This window comes from Onychomys torridus, chromosome 20 (genome assembly GCF_903995425.1).
Source record: "Onychomys torridus chromosome 20, mOncTor1.1, whole genome shotgun sequence".
In the NCBI taxonomy this organism is placed as follows: Eukaryota; Metazoa; Chordata; class Mammalia; order Rodentia; family Cricetidae; genus Onychomys; species Onychomys torridus.
In genome coordinates, this window is record NC_050462.1 from 2650866 (window position 1) to 2664971 (window position 14106).

At 44.2% G+C, this 14106-nt stretch overlaps 1 protein-coding gene across 3 annotated transcripts in view; it reads left to right on the forward strand.

Moving 5' to 3' along the window:
* Fbxo7 (F-box protein 7) overlaps positions 1-12899 on the forward strand; it is a 32046-nt gene extending 19147 nt beyond the window's left edge. For all 3 annotated transcript variants that reach the window (XM_036169839.1, XM_036169840.1, XM_036169841.1), the window contains exons 6-9: positions 7126-7221; positions 8582-8758; positions 11204-11241; positions 12260-12899. In XM_036169839.1, coding sequence (XP_036025732.1) covers positions 7126-7221; positions 8582-8758; positions 11204-11241; positions 12260-12655 — 707 coding nt within the window. In that variant the 3' untranslated portion in view covers positions 12656-12899. The remainder of the gene's footprint in view (positions 1-7125; positions 7222-8581; positions 8759-11203; positions 11242-12259) is intronic.
* The last annotated feature ends 1207 nt before the right edge of the window (positions 12900-14106 follow it).

Below are 14106 nucleotides of genomic sequence, written 5' to 3' on the forward strand. Positions count from 1 at the left end.
TAGTTAACCTTATACCCAGCTACTTTACTGAAAGTGTTTATTAGTTGAGAGAACTTCTTGGTGGAGTTTTTGGGGTCACTTATGTATACTATCATATTTCTGCAAATAATGATACTTTGACTCCTTCCTTTCCAATTTGTATCCCCTTGATCTCCCTCAGTTGTCTTATTTATTGCTCTAGCTAAGACTTCAAGTACTATATTGATCAGGTTTGGGAGAGTGGACAACCTTGTCTTATTCCTGGTTTTAGTGGAATTGGTTTGAGTTTCTCTCCATTTAAGGTGATGTTGGCCACATGCTTGCTGTAAATTGTTTGTACTATGTTTAGGTATGTCCTTTTTATCTGTAATCTCTCCAGGACTTTTTTTTTTTTGTTTTTTTTTTTGTTTTGTTTTGTTTTTGTTTTTCGAGGCAGGGTTTCCTTGTGTAGCTTTGCGCCTTTCCAGGAATTTACTTGGTAGCCCAGACTGGCCTCGAACTCACAGAGATCCGCCTGCCTCTGCCTCCTGAGTGCTGGGATTAAAGGTGTGCACCACCACTGCCCGGCTTTCTCCAGGACTTTTATCATGAAAGGTTATTGGATTTTGTCAAAGGCCTTTTCTGCATCTAATGAGATGATCATGTTTTTATTTTTATTTTTTTATTTCAGTTTATGTGGTGGATTATATTATTTTCATATGTTGAACCATCCCCACATCTGTAGGATGAAGCCTGCTTGATTATGGTTGATCTTTTTGATATGTTCTTAGATTGAGTTTGCAAGTATTTTATTGAGTACTTTCGCATCTATATTCGTAAGGGAAATTGGTCTGTAATTCTCTTTCTTGATTCTTTATATGGTTTGGGTATACTCACAGTTATCAGGGTAACTGTGGCCTGATAAAATGAATTGGGCAATGTTACTTCAGTTTCTATTTTGTGGACTAATTTGAGGAGTATAGGCATTAACTCTTTGAAAGTCTGATAGGATTCTGCGCTAAAACTGTCTGGCCTGGACTTTTGGTTGGGAGGCTTTTAATGACTGCTTCTATATCACTAGGGGTTATAAGTCTATTTATATTGTTTAATCTGACCTTGATTTAACTTTGGTAAGTAGTACCTATTGAGAAAATTATCCAGTTCTTTAGATTTTCCAAGTTGGTGAAGTACAGATTTTTTAAAGTATGTCCTTAGAATTCTTTGGATTTCCTCAGTATCTATTGTTATGTCCCCCTTTTTGTTTTTGATTTTATTAATTTGGATATTCTCCTCCTCTTTTTTTTTTTTTTTTTGGTTTTTTGAGACAGGGTTTCTCTGTGTAGCTTTGAGCCTTTCTTGGATCTCACTCTGTAGACCACGCTGGCCTCGAACTCACAGAGATCTGCCTGCCTCTGCCTCCTTAGTGCTGGGATTTAAAGGCGTGCGCCACCACCGGTGGCCCGACCTCTTTTAGTTGTTTTGAATAAAGATTTGTCTTTCTTGTTGATTTTTCTCAAAGAACCAACTCTTTGTTTCATTGATTCATTGTATTCTCTTCGTTTCTATTTTATTAATTTCAGCCCTCAGTTTATTTTTTGCCGTCTACTCTTGGGTAAGCTTGCTTTTTTTTTTTTTTTTTTTTTTTTTAATTTTTGTTCTAGAGCTTTCAGATGTGTTGTTAAGTTGCTAGTAGGAAAAAAATCTTTTTTTTTTTAAATATAGACACTTATGCTATAAACTTGCTTCTTAGAACTGCTTTCATTGTGTCCTGTAAGTTTGGGTATCTTGTGTATTCATTTTCATTGAGTTCTTGGAAGTCTTTAATTTCTTTCTTTCTGTCTTGACTAATTTTTCATTCAGTAGAGAGTTGTTCTGTCCATGAGTTTGTAAGTTTTCTGTTGTTGTTGATATCCAGGTTTAATCCATGTGGTTTCATAGGATGCAGGGAGTTACTTCAGTTTTCTTGTAACTGTTGAGACTTGCTTTGTATCTTAGCATGTAATCAATTTTGGAAAGAAGGTATATTCTTTTGTGTTTGGGTAAAATGTTCTGTAGATGTCTGTTAGGTCCATTTGGTTTATAGCATCTGCTAGCTCCAGTATTTCTCGTCCTAGTTTTTGTCTTGATGACCTGTCCATTGGTGAGAGTGAGATATTGAAGTCTCCTGCTATCAGTGCATGAGGGTGATGTGTGATTTAAGCTGTATTAGTGTTTCTTTTACAAACTTTGGGTACCCTTGTGTTTGCGCACAGATGTTAAGAATTGAAATGCCATCTTGGTAGACTTTAATTTCATGAGTATAGTGTCCTTCCCCATCTCTTGATTAGTTTTGGTTTGAATTCTGTTTTGTTAGATATTAAAACAGCTAAACAAGTTTGCTTCTTAGGTCCATTTGCTTGGTCTATCTTTTTACAACCTTTACCCTGAAGTGATGTCTCTTCTTGATGTTGAGGTGTGTTTCTTGGGTGTAGCAGAAGGAGGGATCCTGTTTTCACATCCATTCTGTTAGTATGGTTTTTTGGGGGGAATTGAGAGAGATAGCAGTGACCAATAATAGTTCATTCCTGTTATGTTGTTGCTTGTGGTGGTGGTGGTGGTGGTGGTGGTTGTGTGTGTGTGTGTGTGTGTGTGTGTGTGTGTGTGTGTGTGTGTGTGTGTGTCTTCTTTTCTTTTGATTTTCAGTTCTGAGATTATTTATTCCCTGTGTTTTCATGGTTGTAGTTAACCTTCTTAGGCTGGCGTTTTCCCTCTAGTGTATTCTGTAGGGATTGATTTGTACATAAATATTGCTTAAACTTGGCTTTATCACGGAATGGCTTGTTTTGCATCTGTGTTAATTGAACTGTTGTCTGGGTGTAGTGTCTGGGTTGGCATCCGTGGGCTCTTAGAGTCACAGGCAGCGTTCCTAGTCAAGCCTTCTGGCTTTTCAGTCTCCAGTGAGAAGTCACGTGGTATTCTGATTACTTTACCTTTAGATGTTACTTGGTCTTTTCGCCTTCAATTCTTTCTTTTTATTCTTTATCCCTTTTTATTCTCTTCGTGATGTACATTTAGTTTTTAATTATTATGTGGTAAGGGGCCTTTCTTTTCTGGTCAAGCCTATCAAATGTTCTGTATGCTTCTTGTACCTTTTATAGGCTTCTCCTTTAGGTTAAGAAAATTTTCTTCTATGATTTTGTTTTCTGGGCCTTTGAGTTGGGATTCTTCTCCTTCTTCTATTGCTATTATTTTAGCTTTGGTCTTTTCATAGTGTCCCAGATTTCCTGGATATTTTTTGTCCAGAATCTAATTTAGATTCAGCATTTCCTTTGACTGACATATCCATTTCTTCTAGTGTATCTTCAATGCCAATCTTTCTTCCATCTTTTGAATTCTGTTGTGAAGCTTGCCTCTGTATTTCTTGTTTGCATTCCTAAATTATCATTTTCAGAATTTTTCTTGTGTTTCAGCTATGTTGGAATGTTTCAGGGTCTGCTGTGGTAGGATAGCTGGACTCTAATGGAGACATATTTTTCCAGCTATTATTGATTGTATTTTTATGGGTTTGGGGAGATTGCAGGTCTAGGTGCTGATTTGTGGATTTGCCTTTGTTGGGTGGGTGTTTTGTTCCTTGGTTTTTGTTTCCTATCTGGATTTTCAGTGTGTTGGCTGTGTATTGCCTGTTTAACTGGTCTGCTAGGCTGGTGCGTTCACAGGGAATACTTGCTGGTGTTGGAGGCTGGTGGAAGAGGAGGACAGGGGCTGGTGATCTTTGGGATCCACAGGAAGTGTGGAGGAGGGGGTGAAGGAGGGGGGCTGCAGCTGGTGTTCTGTTGCAGTGCTAGGGGTGAGACTGAGGGATTAGGTCTAGGTCAACAGAGAGAGGAGAGCCCACATTGATTTTTAAAGTAGTATTATCTTGAGAGACTTCAAACTCAACACAGATTTAAGCACTAAAGGACTTGTACATATCTCTTCCTCTGTTCTTATAGGTCAAATTAAAATAATTGTGCTACTGTGACACAGTGAAAGATGCAAATGTAAATCTATGTAGAACATGTAGGTACAGGCTACTGACATACTGCTAGGTACTATGTATGGAGCTTCAGGTCTCTGTAGCTCTTCTCTTTATGGTGAGCCAACAAGTGAGGATTAGAGAAGTAATTTTCTGGGATTGTACACGTGGTAAATAGTAATGGGGCCCTCAGGTTCATGGTCATGTTTCCATTAATGTATGTGTAAAGTGCCTGAGCGCTACTTGGAAGTGTGGGTCTTGACCAGGAGGACTATGGTTGGGTCCTAGAATCTGTCCCTTCCCCCAGATTTACTTTCTCTTTATTTCTATGTTTCTTTCTGTCTTTTTTTGTTTGTTTGTTTTTGTTTTTCGAGACAGGGTTTCTCTGTGTAGCTTTGAGCCTTTTCTGGAACTCACTTGGTAACCCAGGCTGGCCTCGAACTCACAGAGATCCGCCTGGCTCTGCCTCCCGAGTGCTGGGATTAAAGGCGTGCGCCACCACCGCCTGGCCTCTTTCTGTCTTTTAAAAATACATACTTTTGCTGGAAGGTGCTGCCTTTAATCGCAGCACTTGGGAGGCTGAAGCAGGTGGATCTCTGAGTTCCAGGACAGGCAGGGCTACACAGAGAAACCCTGTCTCGAAAAGTGTGTGTGTGTGTGTTTATATTTATATATGACTTTATTATTTGAAATTAAATACAATTACATTGTATTTCTCCTCACTTCTCTCCTTGCCTTGCTTCCCCTTCCCTCCCCAACCTTCCCACACAGCCCCACACTTGTTCTCTCAAATTCATGGCCTCTGTTTATTCATACACTAGTGGTAGTGACTTAGTTTTTATTGCTGTGATAAAACATCATGACCAAGAGAACTCAGAAGAGGACAGGTTTATTTCATTTTTACTTCTTGTAGTCCATCTAGGGAAGTCAGGGTAGGAACTCAAGGCCAGAATCTGGAGGCAGGAACTGATGCAGAAGCCATGAAGGAATGCTGTTTACTTGTTCCATAGCTTGTTCATTTAGCCTGCTTTCTTATAATACCAGGACCACCAGCCCAGGGTTGACACCACCCATTGTGAGCCGGGCCCACATCAATTAAGAAAATGCACCACAGGCCAGTCTAATGGGGGCATTTTATCAGTTGAGGTTCCCTTTTCTAAAATTGCTGTAGCTTGTGTTCAGTGGACCAAACCTAGCCAGCAATGATGGCTATGCTGTGATTGTGGACACTTGGAAAAATAAGTACTTTGGAATCAGACACAGTTAGGTCTGTACTTCTGCCCTGACACCCCTGGGGCTGAGGACAAACTCTACCATGGCTTTAGGAAGGGTGAGATAGTACATTTCTCTTGCAGTTTCTCTTGGAGGAAACTGCTGATGTAAGGGAAAGCTGGAGAACTGCAAAGCACTGTATTGGTCCATGTTTATGGTGTGAAGTACAATCCTTTTATTGGGCTGTGTGCCTCATGAGAGCACTCCACACTGCACAGCGCCCACCAGACTGCAGTATGTGCTCACGAGAGCGTCCCACACTGCACAGTGCCCATCACAGACTGCAGTGTGTGCCTCATGAGAGCACTCCACACTGCACAGCGCCCACCACAGACTGCAGTGTGTGCTCATGAGAGCACTCCACACTGCACAGCGCCCACCACAGACTGCAGTGTGTGCTCATGAGAGCATCCCACACTGCACAGCGCCCACCACAGACTGCAGTGTGTGCCTCATGAGAGCACTCCACACTGCACAGCGCCCACCACAGACTGCAGTGTGTGCTCATGAGAGCATCCCACACTGCACAGCGCCCACCACAGACTGCAGTGTGTGCCTCATGAGAGCACTCCACACTGCACAGTGCCCACCACAGACTGCAGTGTGTGCTCATGAGAGCATCCCACACTGCACAGCGCCCACCACAGACTGCAGTGTGTGCCTCATGAGAGCACTCCACACTGCACAGCGCCCACCACAGACTGCAGTGTGTGCTCATGAGAGCACTCCACACTGCACAGCGCCCACCACAGACTGCAGTATGTGCTCATGAGAGCGTCCCACACTGCACAGCGCCCACCACAGACTGTAGTATGTGCTCACCACAAGAGCACTCCACACTGTACAGTGCCCACCACAGACTGCAGTGTGTGCTCATGAGAGCACTCCACACTGCACAGCGCCCACCACAGACTGCAGTATGTGCTCATGAGAGCGTCCCACACTGCACAGCGCCCACCACAGACTGTAGTATGTGCTCACCACAAGAGCACTCCACACTGTACAGTGCCCACCACAGACTGCAGTGTGTGCTCACGAGAGCATCCCACACTGCACAGTGCCCACCACAGACTGCAGTGTGTACCTCATGAGAGCATCCCACACTGCACAGTGCCCACCACAGACTGCAGTATGTGCTCACGAGAGCATCCCACACTGCACAGTGCCCACCACAGACTGCAGTGTGTGCCTCATGAGAGCATCCCACATTGCACAGTGCCCACCACAGACTGCAGTGTGTGCCTCATGAGAGCATCCCACATTGCAGTGCCCACCACAGACTGCAGTGTGTGCCTCATGAGAGCATCCCACATTGCACAGTGCCCACCACAGACTGCAGTGTGTGCCTCATGAGAGCATCCCACACTGCACAGTGCCCACCACAGACTGCAGTATGTGCTCATGAGAGCATCCCACACTGCACAGCGCCCACCACAGACTGCAGTATGTGCTCATGAGAGCACTCCACACTGCACAGCGCCCACCACAGACTGCAGTGTGTACCTCATGAGAGCACTCCACACTGCACAGTGCCCACCACAGACTGCAGTGTGTACCTCATGAGAGCATTCCACACTGCACAGTGCCCACCACAGACTGCAGTGTGTGCCTCATGAGAGCGTCCCACACTGCACAGTGCCCACCACAGACTGCAGTGTGTGCCTCATGAGAGCGTCCCACACTGCACAGTGCCCACCACAGACTGCAGTGTGTGCAGACCCCGCAGTCTGTTCTCTGCAGCCTCATATCACCTGTTAGTGTTTGCAGCTGCATTGACTCTGACTCCTTTATCTGAGGGGGAGTCACCTGTGAATATTTAACAATTGGATCTTGTTTGACATACTTGAGGTTTTTCTGTTTGGTTTTGTGTTTTGACTTGTCCTTTGTAAAAACTACTCCAGGGGAAGGTGCAGCCAAAGTGTACAAAGATCTTAAGAAGCTCTCTCGCCTCTTCAAAGACAAGCTGGTGTACCCTCTCCTGGCTTTCACACGACAAGGTGAGAGGTGGGAAACAGTCATAGGTTGAACATCCTCAGTAACTCTGAGACCTGACTTCTCTTTCTCCATCCTACCGAAATGTCCCTTTAAAAAGGGCTGCAGTGTTTATTCCTTAAGTGTTACCCACTTTCTCTTTGTACATTTTATCCAGAGCCTTTTTCATTGTCTTTCTCCTGAGACAGGTTCGTCTCCCTGTGGAGCCCGGGGAGGCATCTGACTTGTTACATAGTACAGGCTTTGTCTTGGATTTGTGATCCTCCTGGCTCAGCCTGCCCGCCACTCCTGATTTTTATGGCAATATTTGCACTGTATCTTAATGGTTGCCATGATTCCTTTTCAGTGTCAGGTTGTGACTTGAAGGTAAGGAGCATATCTTCATCAGTTTTGCATTCTCATTGTCTATAGCATTGGTCTGTAATAGGTGACCAATAAATATAAGTATGCATAGCATGTAAAATGGGCGTCTTTCCTTGACTTTTTAAATTCTGTTTTCTTCCTTTCTTCTTTGTGTGTGTGTGTACGTGCATGGGCCACTCTGTAGGCAGGACACACGTGAAGAGGACCACTTGCTGGCATTGGTTCTTTCCTTGCACTATGTGACCCCACGGAGTTGAGTTCAGGTCATCAGCCTTAGTGGCAGGTGCCTGTATCTGCCAAGCCATCACTGGCTCCCATTTGTGTTTTAAAACACATTTTAAAAAATTTAAAAAATCAAAACACTTTTATCTGTGTTAGTATTTTGCTTGCATGTCTATGTTCCTTGTGTGCTTGCAATGCAGGCAGAGATCAGAGGAGGGCACTGGTACCCTGAAAATGAAGTTAAAGAGGGCAGTGAGCCACCATGTGGTCCTGGGAAACAAACCTGGGTCTGCGAGAGCACCAAGTGCTCTTCACTGCTGAGCCGCCCTTCAGCCCTAATGTTGTTGTTGTTTGAAGGTGACATTTATTGGTGGATGGTGAATATTGGTACTTTGAGGTAGATTTTACTGTAAATATTTTCGAATGATGAACTAGGCATTCAGCAAGCTTTGTATTTTTCAGAAGACCTTTTATAAGTCAGCTCTCTCTCCTTTTGCTAGTCATGGGCATGTGGAGTGTGAGTTTGCTGTGGTTGAAGGATGAGCACCAGGAGAGTCTTGGGTCAGAGCCCAGCCAGTGTTGGTTTCAGAAGATTCGGTGCTGAAGTCAGCGAGTCAGTGAAGCTTGTTGATAGTGGTTGAAAGTACGATTTCAGAGAAAGCTGAGGATCAGGACTGTCACCTTCTCAGAGAGAGATGGCAACAGCTTTTGATGAGCGTGTGGGGAAACCCAGATGCTCTTCACTCAGTGACTCCTGTTGCTGCTTTTCCCCCGATCTAGTACTGAACCTTCCGGATGTGTTTGGGCTGATCGTCCTTCCGTTGGAGCTGAAACTTCGCATCTTCCGACTTCTGGATGTTCACTCTGTCCTGGCTTTGTCTGCAGTCTGTCACGACCTCTTCCTTGCATCAAATGACCCGCTGCTGTGGCGCTGTTTGTATCTGCGGGATTTTCGAGGTGATTTACATGATGACGCGTGGACGGGAGAAAGGCTCTTGTTTGTCACCGTGGTTGCCATGGGGTTTTTAAGTGGAGGTTTCCCTTGCTGTTCTGTTTATCTGCAGCTTGTTAGGGAGGAGCTTTTGAGTCAAGAAGCTCCAGCTTCCTGATGGTGACCTCTCCCCACTTCCTGTTTTCATATTTTCTGCGGTATAACCCTTTAGCCCCAGTAAACTTGTGTCAGGATGTAAAGCAGAAGACAGGTTCGTTCCATCCGAAAGAACATTTTCAGTCTCTGACTTAGAGGAACTGTCCTCTACCCACTGCCTTGTGGGACCAGCGTCAGCTAACAGCTGTTGGTGTGCCGCGCTGGTGCTCTGCTGCGGTCTGGATGGTCACTGCAGAGTGATGAGACCTTGTACACCAGGATTTCCAGGCCAAGGCCAGAAGAGCCTGACTGTGAGCTTCCCAGAGAGCCTGACTGACTGTGAGCTTCCCAGAGAGCCTGACTGACTGTGAGCTGTCCAGAGAGCCTGACTGACTGTGAGCTTCCCAGAGAGCCTGACTGACTGTGAGCTGTCCAGAGAGCCTGACTGACTGTGAGCTTCCCAGAGAGCCTGACTGACAGAGCTTCTCTCTTCTACCAGTGCTGACATGTCAGTGTTTTGAAGCTGTTGTTTTGAACGTACAGTGAGCTATGAAATTGACTTAATGGGTCAGTTTCCAAAACAACAACAGTTTACAAGAACAACAAAATCAAAGTAGAAAACAGGCATGCACTGTGCTGCACACACTCACTATGTGGTTCCTATCAAAAACATTTTAATAAAATGTGAATATGCAGTTAACACACTACCTCAGCTGTGGAAATCTGGAGGGTAGATGCCCCCCTTTAATAGAATATCAGTTATTTAGATTCTTAAACTTGGGGAGTTGTTCTTTAAGAAGCGAGTGAACCAGATCCTTCCTTTTCCTCTTTGGTTCCTTGGGTCCTCATTTTAGTTTGTGACAGTAAGCAGCAGGCGTGGTGTTAGAAGAGAATCACAGTTATAAAGGAAGGACAGGGTTGGGATGTGGCTTAGCTGGTAGAATGCTGGCCTAGCATGTACGGGGCCCTGGGATCCATCCCCAGCATTGCATAGACCAAGCATGGTGGGGCATGTCTGTAATCCCAGCATGTGGGAGGCTGAGGCAGGAAGGTTTCTGTAATTCAAAGTTAGTCTGTGCTACAGAGTAAAACCTTGTCTTTAAAAAGAAAAACCAGACAAGTAGTGTTTAAAAAAAGACAGTGATCAGCATACATAGAAGAAGTGACAAGAAAAAGCTGGCTGCCGTGTAAAGTCATGAGAGGATCAGATGCCCTTCACCTGCATGTTTAACTGCCGTCCATCCGTCTGTCTGAGGTTCCTTTTTCATTGTGGGTCACAGCTCCTTGGTAAGCTGAGTGTGTGTAAAGATTGTATGGAGCTAGAGTGGCGGTTCTCAACCTTCCTAACGCTGTGACCCTTCAACACAGTTCCTCATGCTGTGCTGACCCCAACCATTAAGTTATTTTCATTGCTACTTCATAACTGTAAATTTGCTACTGTTACAAATCATCATGTCAATATCTGTTTTCCAGTGGTCTTAGGCAACCCCTGTGAAAGGATCATTCATCCCCCCTAAAGGGGTCATGGCCCACAGGTTGAGAACTCCTGGGCTAGGGCTTTCATAAACTTCCAAGCTAGTTAGTAACTTATAGAGAAGACATGGCTAGCTTTTTCCTGAACTCCCCATTAGAATTGAAGTTGATTGAATTTTTCCCTCATTTCATGTATTTTAAATACTTTTTAAAAAAGATTTATTTATGTATTTTATGTGTGGGGACACTTTGTATGTATATTTGCATACTAGAAGAGGGTATCAGACCGTGTGAGCTGCCATGTGGGTTCTGGGAATTGAACTCAGGACCTTTGGAAGAGCAGTGAGTGCTCTTAACCACTGAGCCATTTCTTCAGCCCCTTAAGTCCATTTAAAATAGTTCTGTGTGTTGCTGTCATACTCTGGGTAGTGAAGCCATTTAGAGAATAGGGGGAAGGAGGAATGTAACCACTACCGAAGGGAGCCTGGTTAGTTTGATTGCAGTAATGAATGTGGGTTGTAATCCAGACACTTGCGGCGCTGTAAGGCTAGGCCACTATGACTGCAGACATGACTTAGAGGTGTCTGGCACACCTGCATGAGCCTGCCCCAGAAGACACATCCTGGGATGAATGAGTAGCTGTCCTGCAGGCATCGCTGCTTGAGTCATGAGGTAGGCAGGGAGCAGTGATGGCCACTGACTGACTCAGGAAGGTGGTGATGTGCAGTGCATATGTGCAGATGCCTCATGTGCTGCTTCTCTCGATGGGTGAGGTCCAGGCTCACCGTCAGTCCTGGAGCATGGAGTGGATTTGATTCTGTGTGCTTTGTTTTACCTTGCAGATGGTACTGCCAGAGGTCCAGACACAGATTGGAAAGAAGTAGGTATTTTTAAATACGAAGATTAATGTTTATGACTCAAATAACTGTGAGTTAATGGTGAAAGGTATCTTTTCACCGTTAGTGTGATGTGATAAAATCAATTTAAATTTATTGTTAAATATTGCTAATGAAAATGTCTTCAATTTTAGGTTTAGTTCTTGTTTTCTTTTTTTTTTTTTCCACAAAAGTAATTCTGGCTGAGTGGTGGTGGCATATGCCTTTAATCCCAGCACTCAGGAGGCAGAGGCAAGGGGATTTTTGGTGAGTTCGAGGCCATCCTGGTCTACAGAGAGAGATACAGGTCAGGCACCAAAACTACACAGAGAAATTCTTGTCTTAAAAAACAAAAACAAAACAAAATACATTCTGTCACTGTGTTTGGGAAATCTAAAGTTGTTAGATAGCATGGTACATTGTGAGAAGAGTAAGATGCGTGGCTTTATTTGCAGATTTCAACTGTAAAAACCACCGATAGGCCGAAGGAAAACTATTTGGGATGAAGGAGTACAGAAAAATAATTGAACACAAGTCCTAGGATGCTTGCAGAGTCCACAGTCTTGAGGGTGTGCCTGTCGTTTAAACTAGCCACTTGTTTAAGTTTGAAATGGAGATTTATGAGGGATGAAAACATGAAATTGCCTGCAGTGCCTGAATGTTATTTATAGCTTGACCTTTTCAACAAATACTTTGTGTTCAGGAAAGGCTCACCTAAAGTTGAATGTCAGCTGAGGAGTGCTAGATTGCGTTGCACTGGGTTATCCCTCCTTTGGACTTCTGTATACCTCAGATTGGACATTCAGTCTGTGGCAGTGTGCTTAAAGTGCTTAGAGAACAGGGCTCACTTGGCACTGCCTCTGGAGCGGAGGCTCTTCATGGGGTAGACTGTGTCTGCTTTGTCTGCATAGACTATGGGAAAGAAAAGTGTGGATGAACTTAGGCCGTAAGTAAGGCTGCTTAGAACTTGGGGGTCACCTCTAAACCACTCACCCTATCTTGTCTCCCCCTTTTTTTCTACAGCTGTATAGAAAGAGGCATATACAGAGAAAAGAGGCTCAGAGAATGCGGCATATGATGTTCCTGCCATCGTCAACCCACTCTATCCCATTTTGTCCCATTCCTGTCTACCCCTACCCCATGCCCTTTCCTTCCGCCTCGCTGCTTCCTCCAGGAATCATTGGTGGTGAATATGATGCCAGGCCGATACTGCCCAGTGTTGGGGACCCAGCCAACTTACTCATCCCAAGGCCAGGGGAGATACCTAGCCCGTTTCCGCCACTCAGACCACGGTTTGATCCTATTGGCCCACTTCCAGGACCTAACCCCCTTTTGCCAGGAAGAGGTGGCCCCAACAACAGATTTCCCTTCAGACCCAGCAGGGGTCAATCAGCTGACAGCCGGCTACCATTCATGTGACCAATTTGGAGACTTTATTGAAACCACAGATGCTCTTTCCTTGGACACTGATCTCTGCTGTCAGTTTCTGGTTGTGGCAGTGAAAACCTTAAACTCAATTGGCAACTAGGACAAGGTTACTCAAAGTTGGGTTGGATTTGGGAATACTTGACTGCCGGTCTCTGCACTCGATTTACCTCTGGGATGGAGCTGTGGTACTGATAATGTTCTGTGCTAGATTAATAAAAGCAAAAATTATATGGTGGTCTTGACTTGTTAAAGGTCCATTTAGTAGTCAAACCTTATTCATACTGTTAATTTGTATATTTGAAAATTGCCAGGGTGCTGCTAAGTGTGAGGAGGTGACTGATACAGGCCGTGTCTGCTGTTGTTCTGCGGTGGTGTCAGTGGGGTGAAAGCTGAACTTGCAAATCTTGATAAAAGTTGAGCTAGTTTGTTTGAACCTGGAGGGATCCATCTCTTCCTTTATGAGTAGCTTTTCTGGATTCTGTGAGGAACTTCTAGGACTCTGAAGACCATTGGGTTGGTGCAGACTTGTTACCTGCTGGGATTCCCCCTTGTGTTTTGGTGTCTGAGACATTGGGTCTCGACAGCAGAGTTCTTCAGGCTCTGTCAGGTACTTGTTCAAGGATAGCCCCCTTTTACTGGAAGAATGGAATGCTTGTAAGACTTTAATACTCAAAATTCAACATTTATTTATTTTACAGAAAAGGCCCAAACACAAATGACTCACACAGATAACTAGAAACATGCTCCAGTGACAAACTTAAATTGGAACTGCCGCACAGGGATAAAATGCTGTTAGCATTGCAGGAAATGGGAACAGTGCCAAAAACCTGTTTTTAAAAACCTGTTTTGCATATTAGGAAATGGCTTGGAATGTATGCTGCAGGAATATTGGAGTCCTGTGTTCAAGTGAGACTTTGCTACATGTATGTTTTGAGTCTTTGTATCACAGTGAAGAAAATTCAGTCTGATATTTCTATAAGCTACATGATCTTTAACAAAGAAGAGGATTCGGGCTGCTTATGTTTCTATGATCTATAGGATAGTCTTCTTAATGTCCACTGAATTGTGGCTGAAAGCGTCGTTCTGAAGTTTTGATTGATCTAGATTCCATTTCAAAACATGTCTTTGTGGCTGGATGTTAAGTTGCTCCATGTAGAGTTGTGTGTGTGTGTGTGTGTGTGTGTGTGTGTGTGTGTGTGTGTGTGTGTATGTGCACACATGCACTCATGCCCTCAGGCATGGGAAACTGAAGACCAGAGCACCAAATACAAGTTTTCAGAACACAGTCACTTCCAAATGGGCCCTGGGTGGCCCCTGACGGTGCTGGTCCAGCCTTACTCGACTTAACTGGCAGATGTTCCAAGTTTGAGTTTAAGATAATGGAAGAGTGCTCTAAACCTTAACTTAGGCACCTCTCAAAAATTTGTATTAGAGTCCTCAAA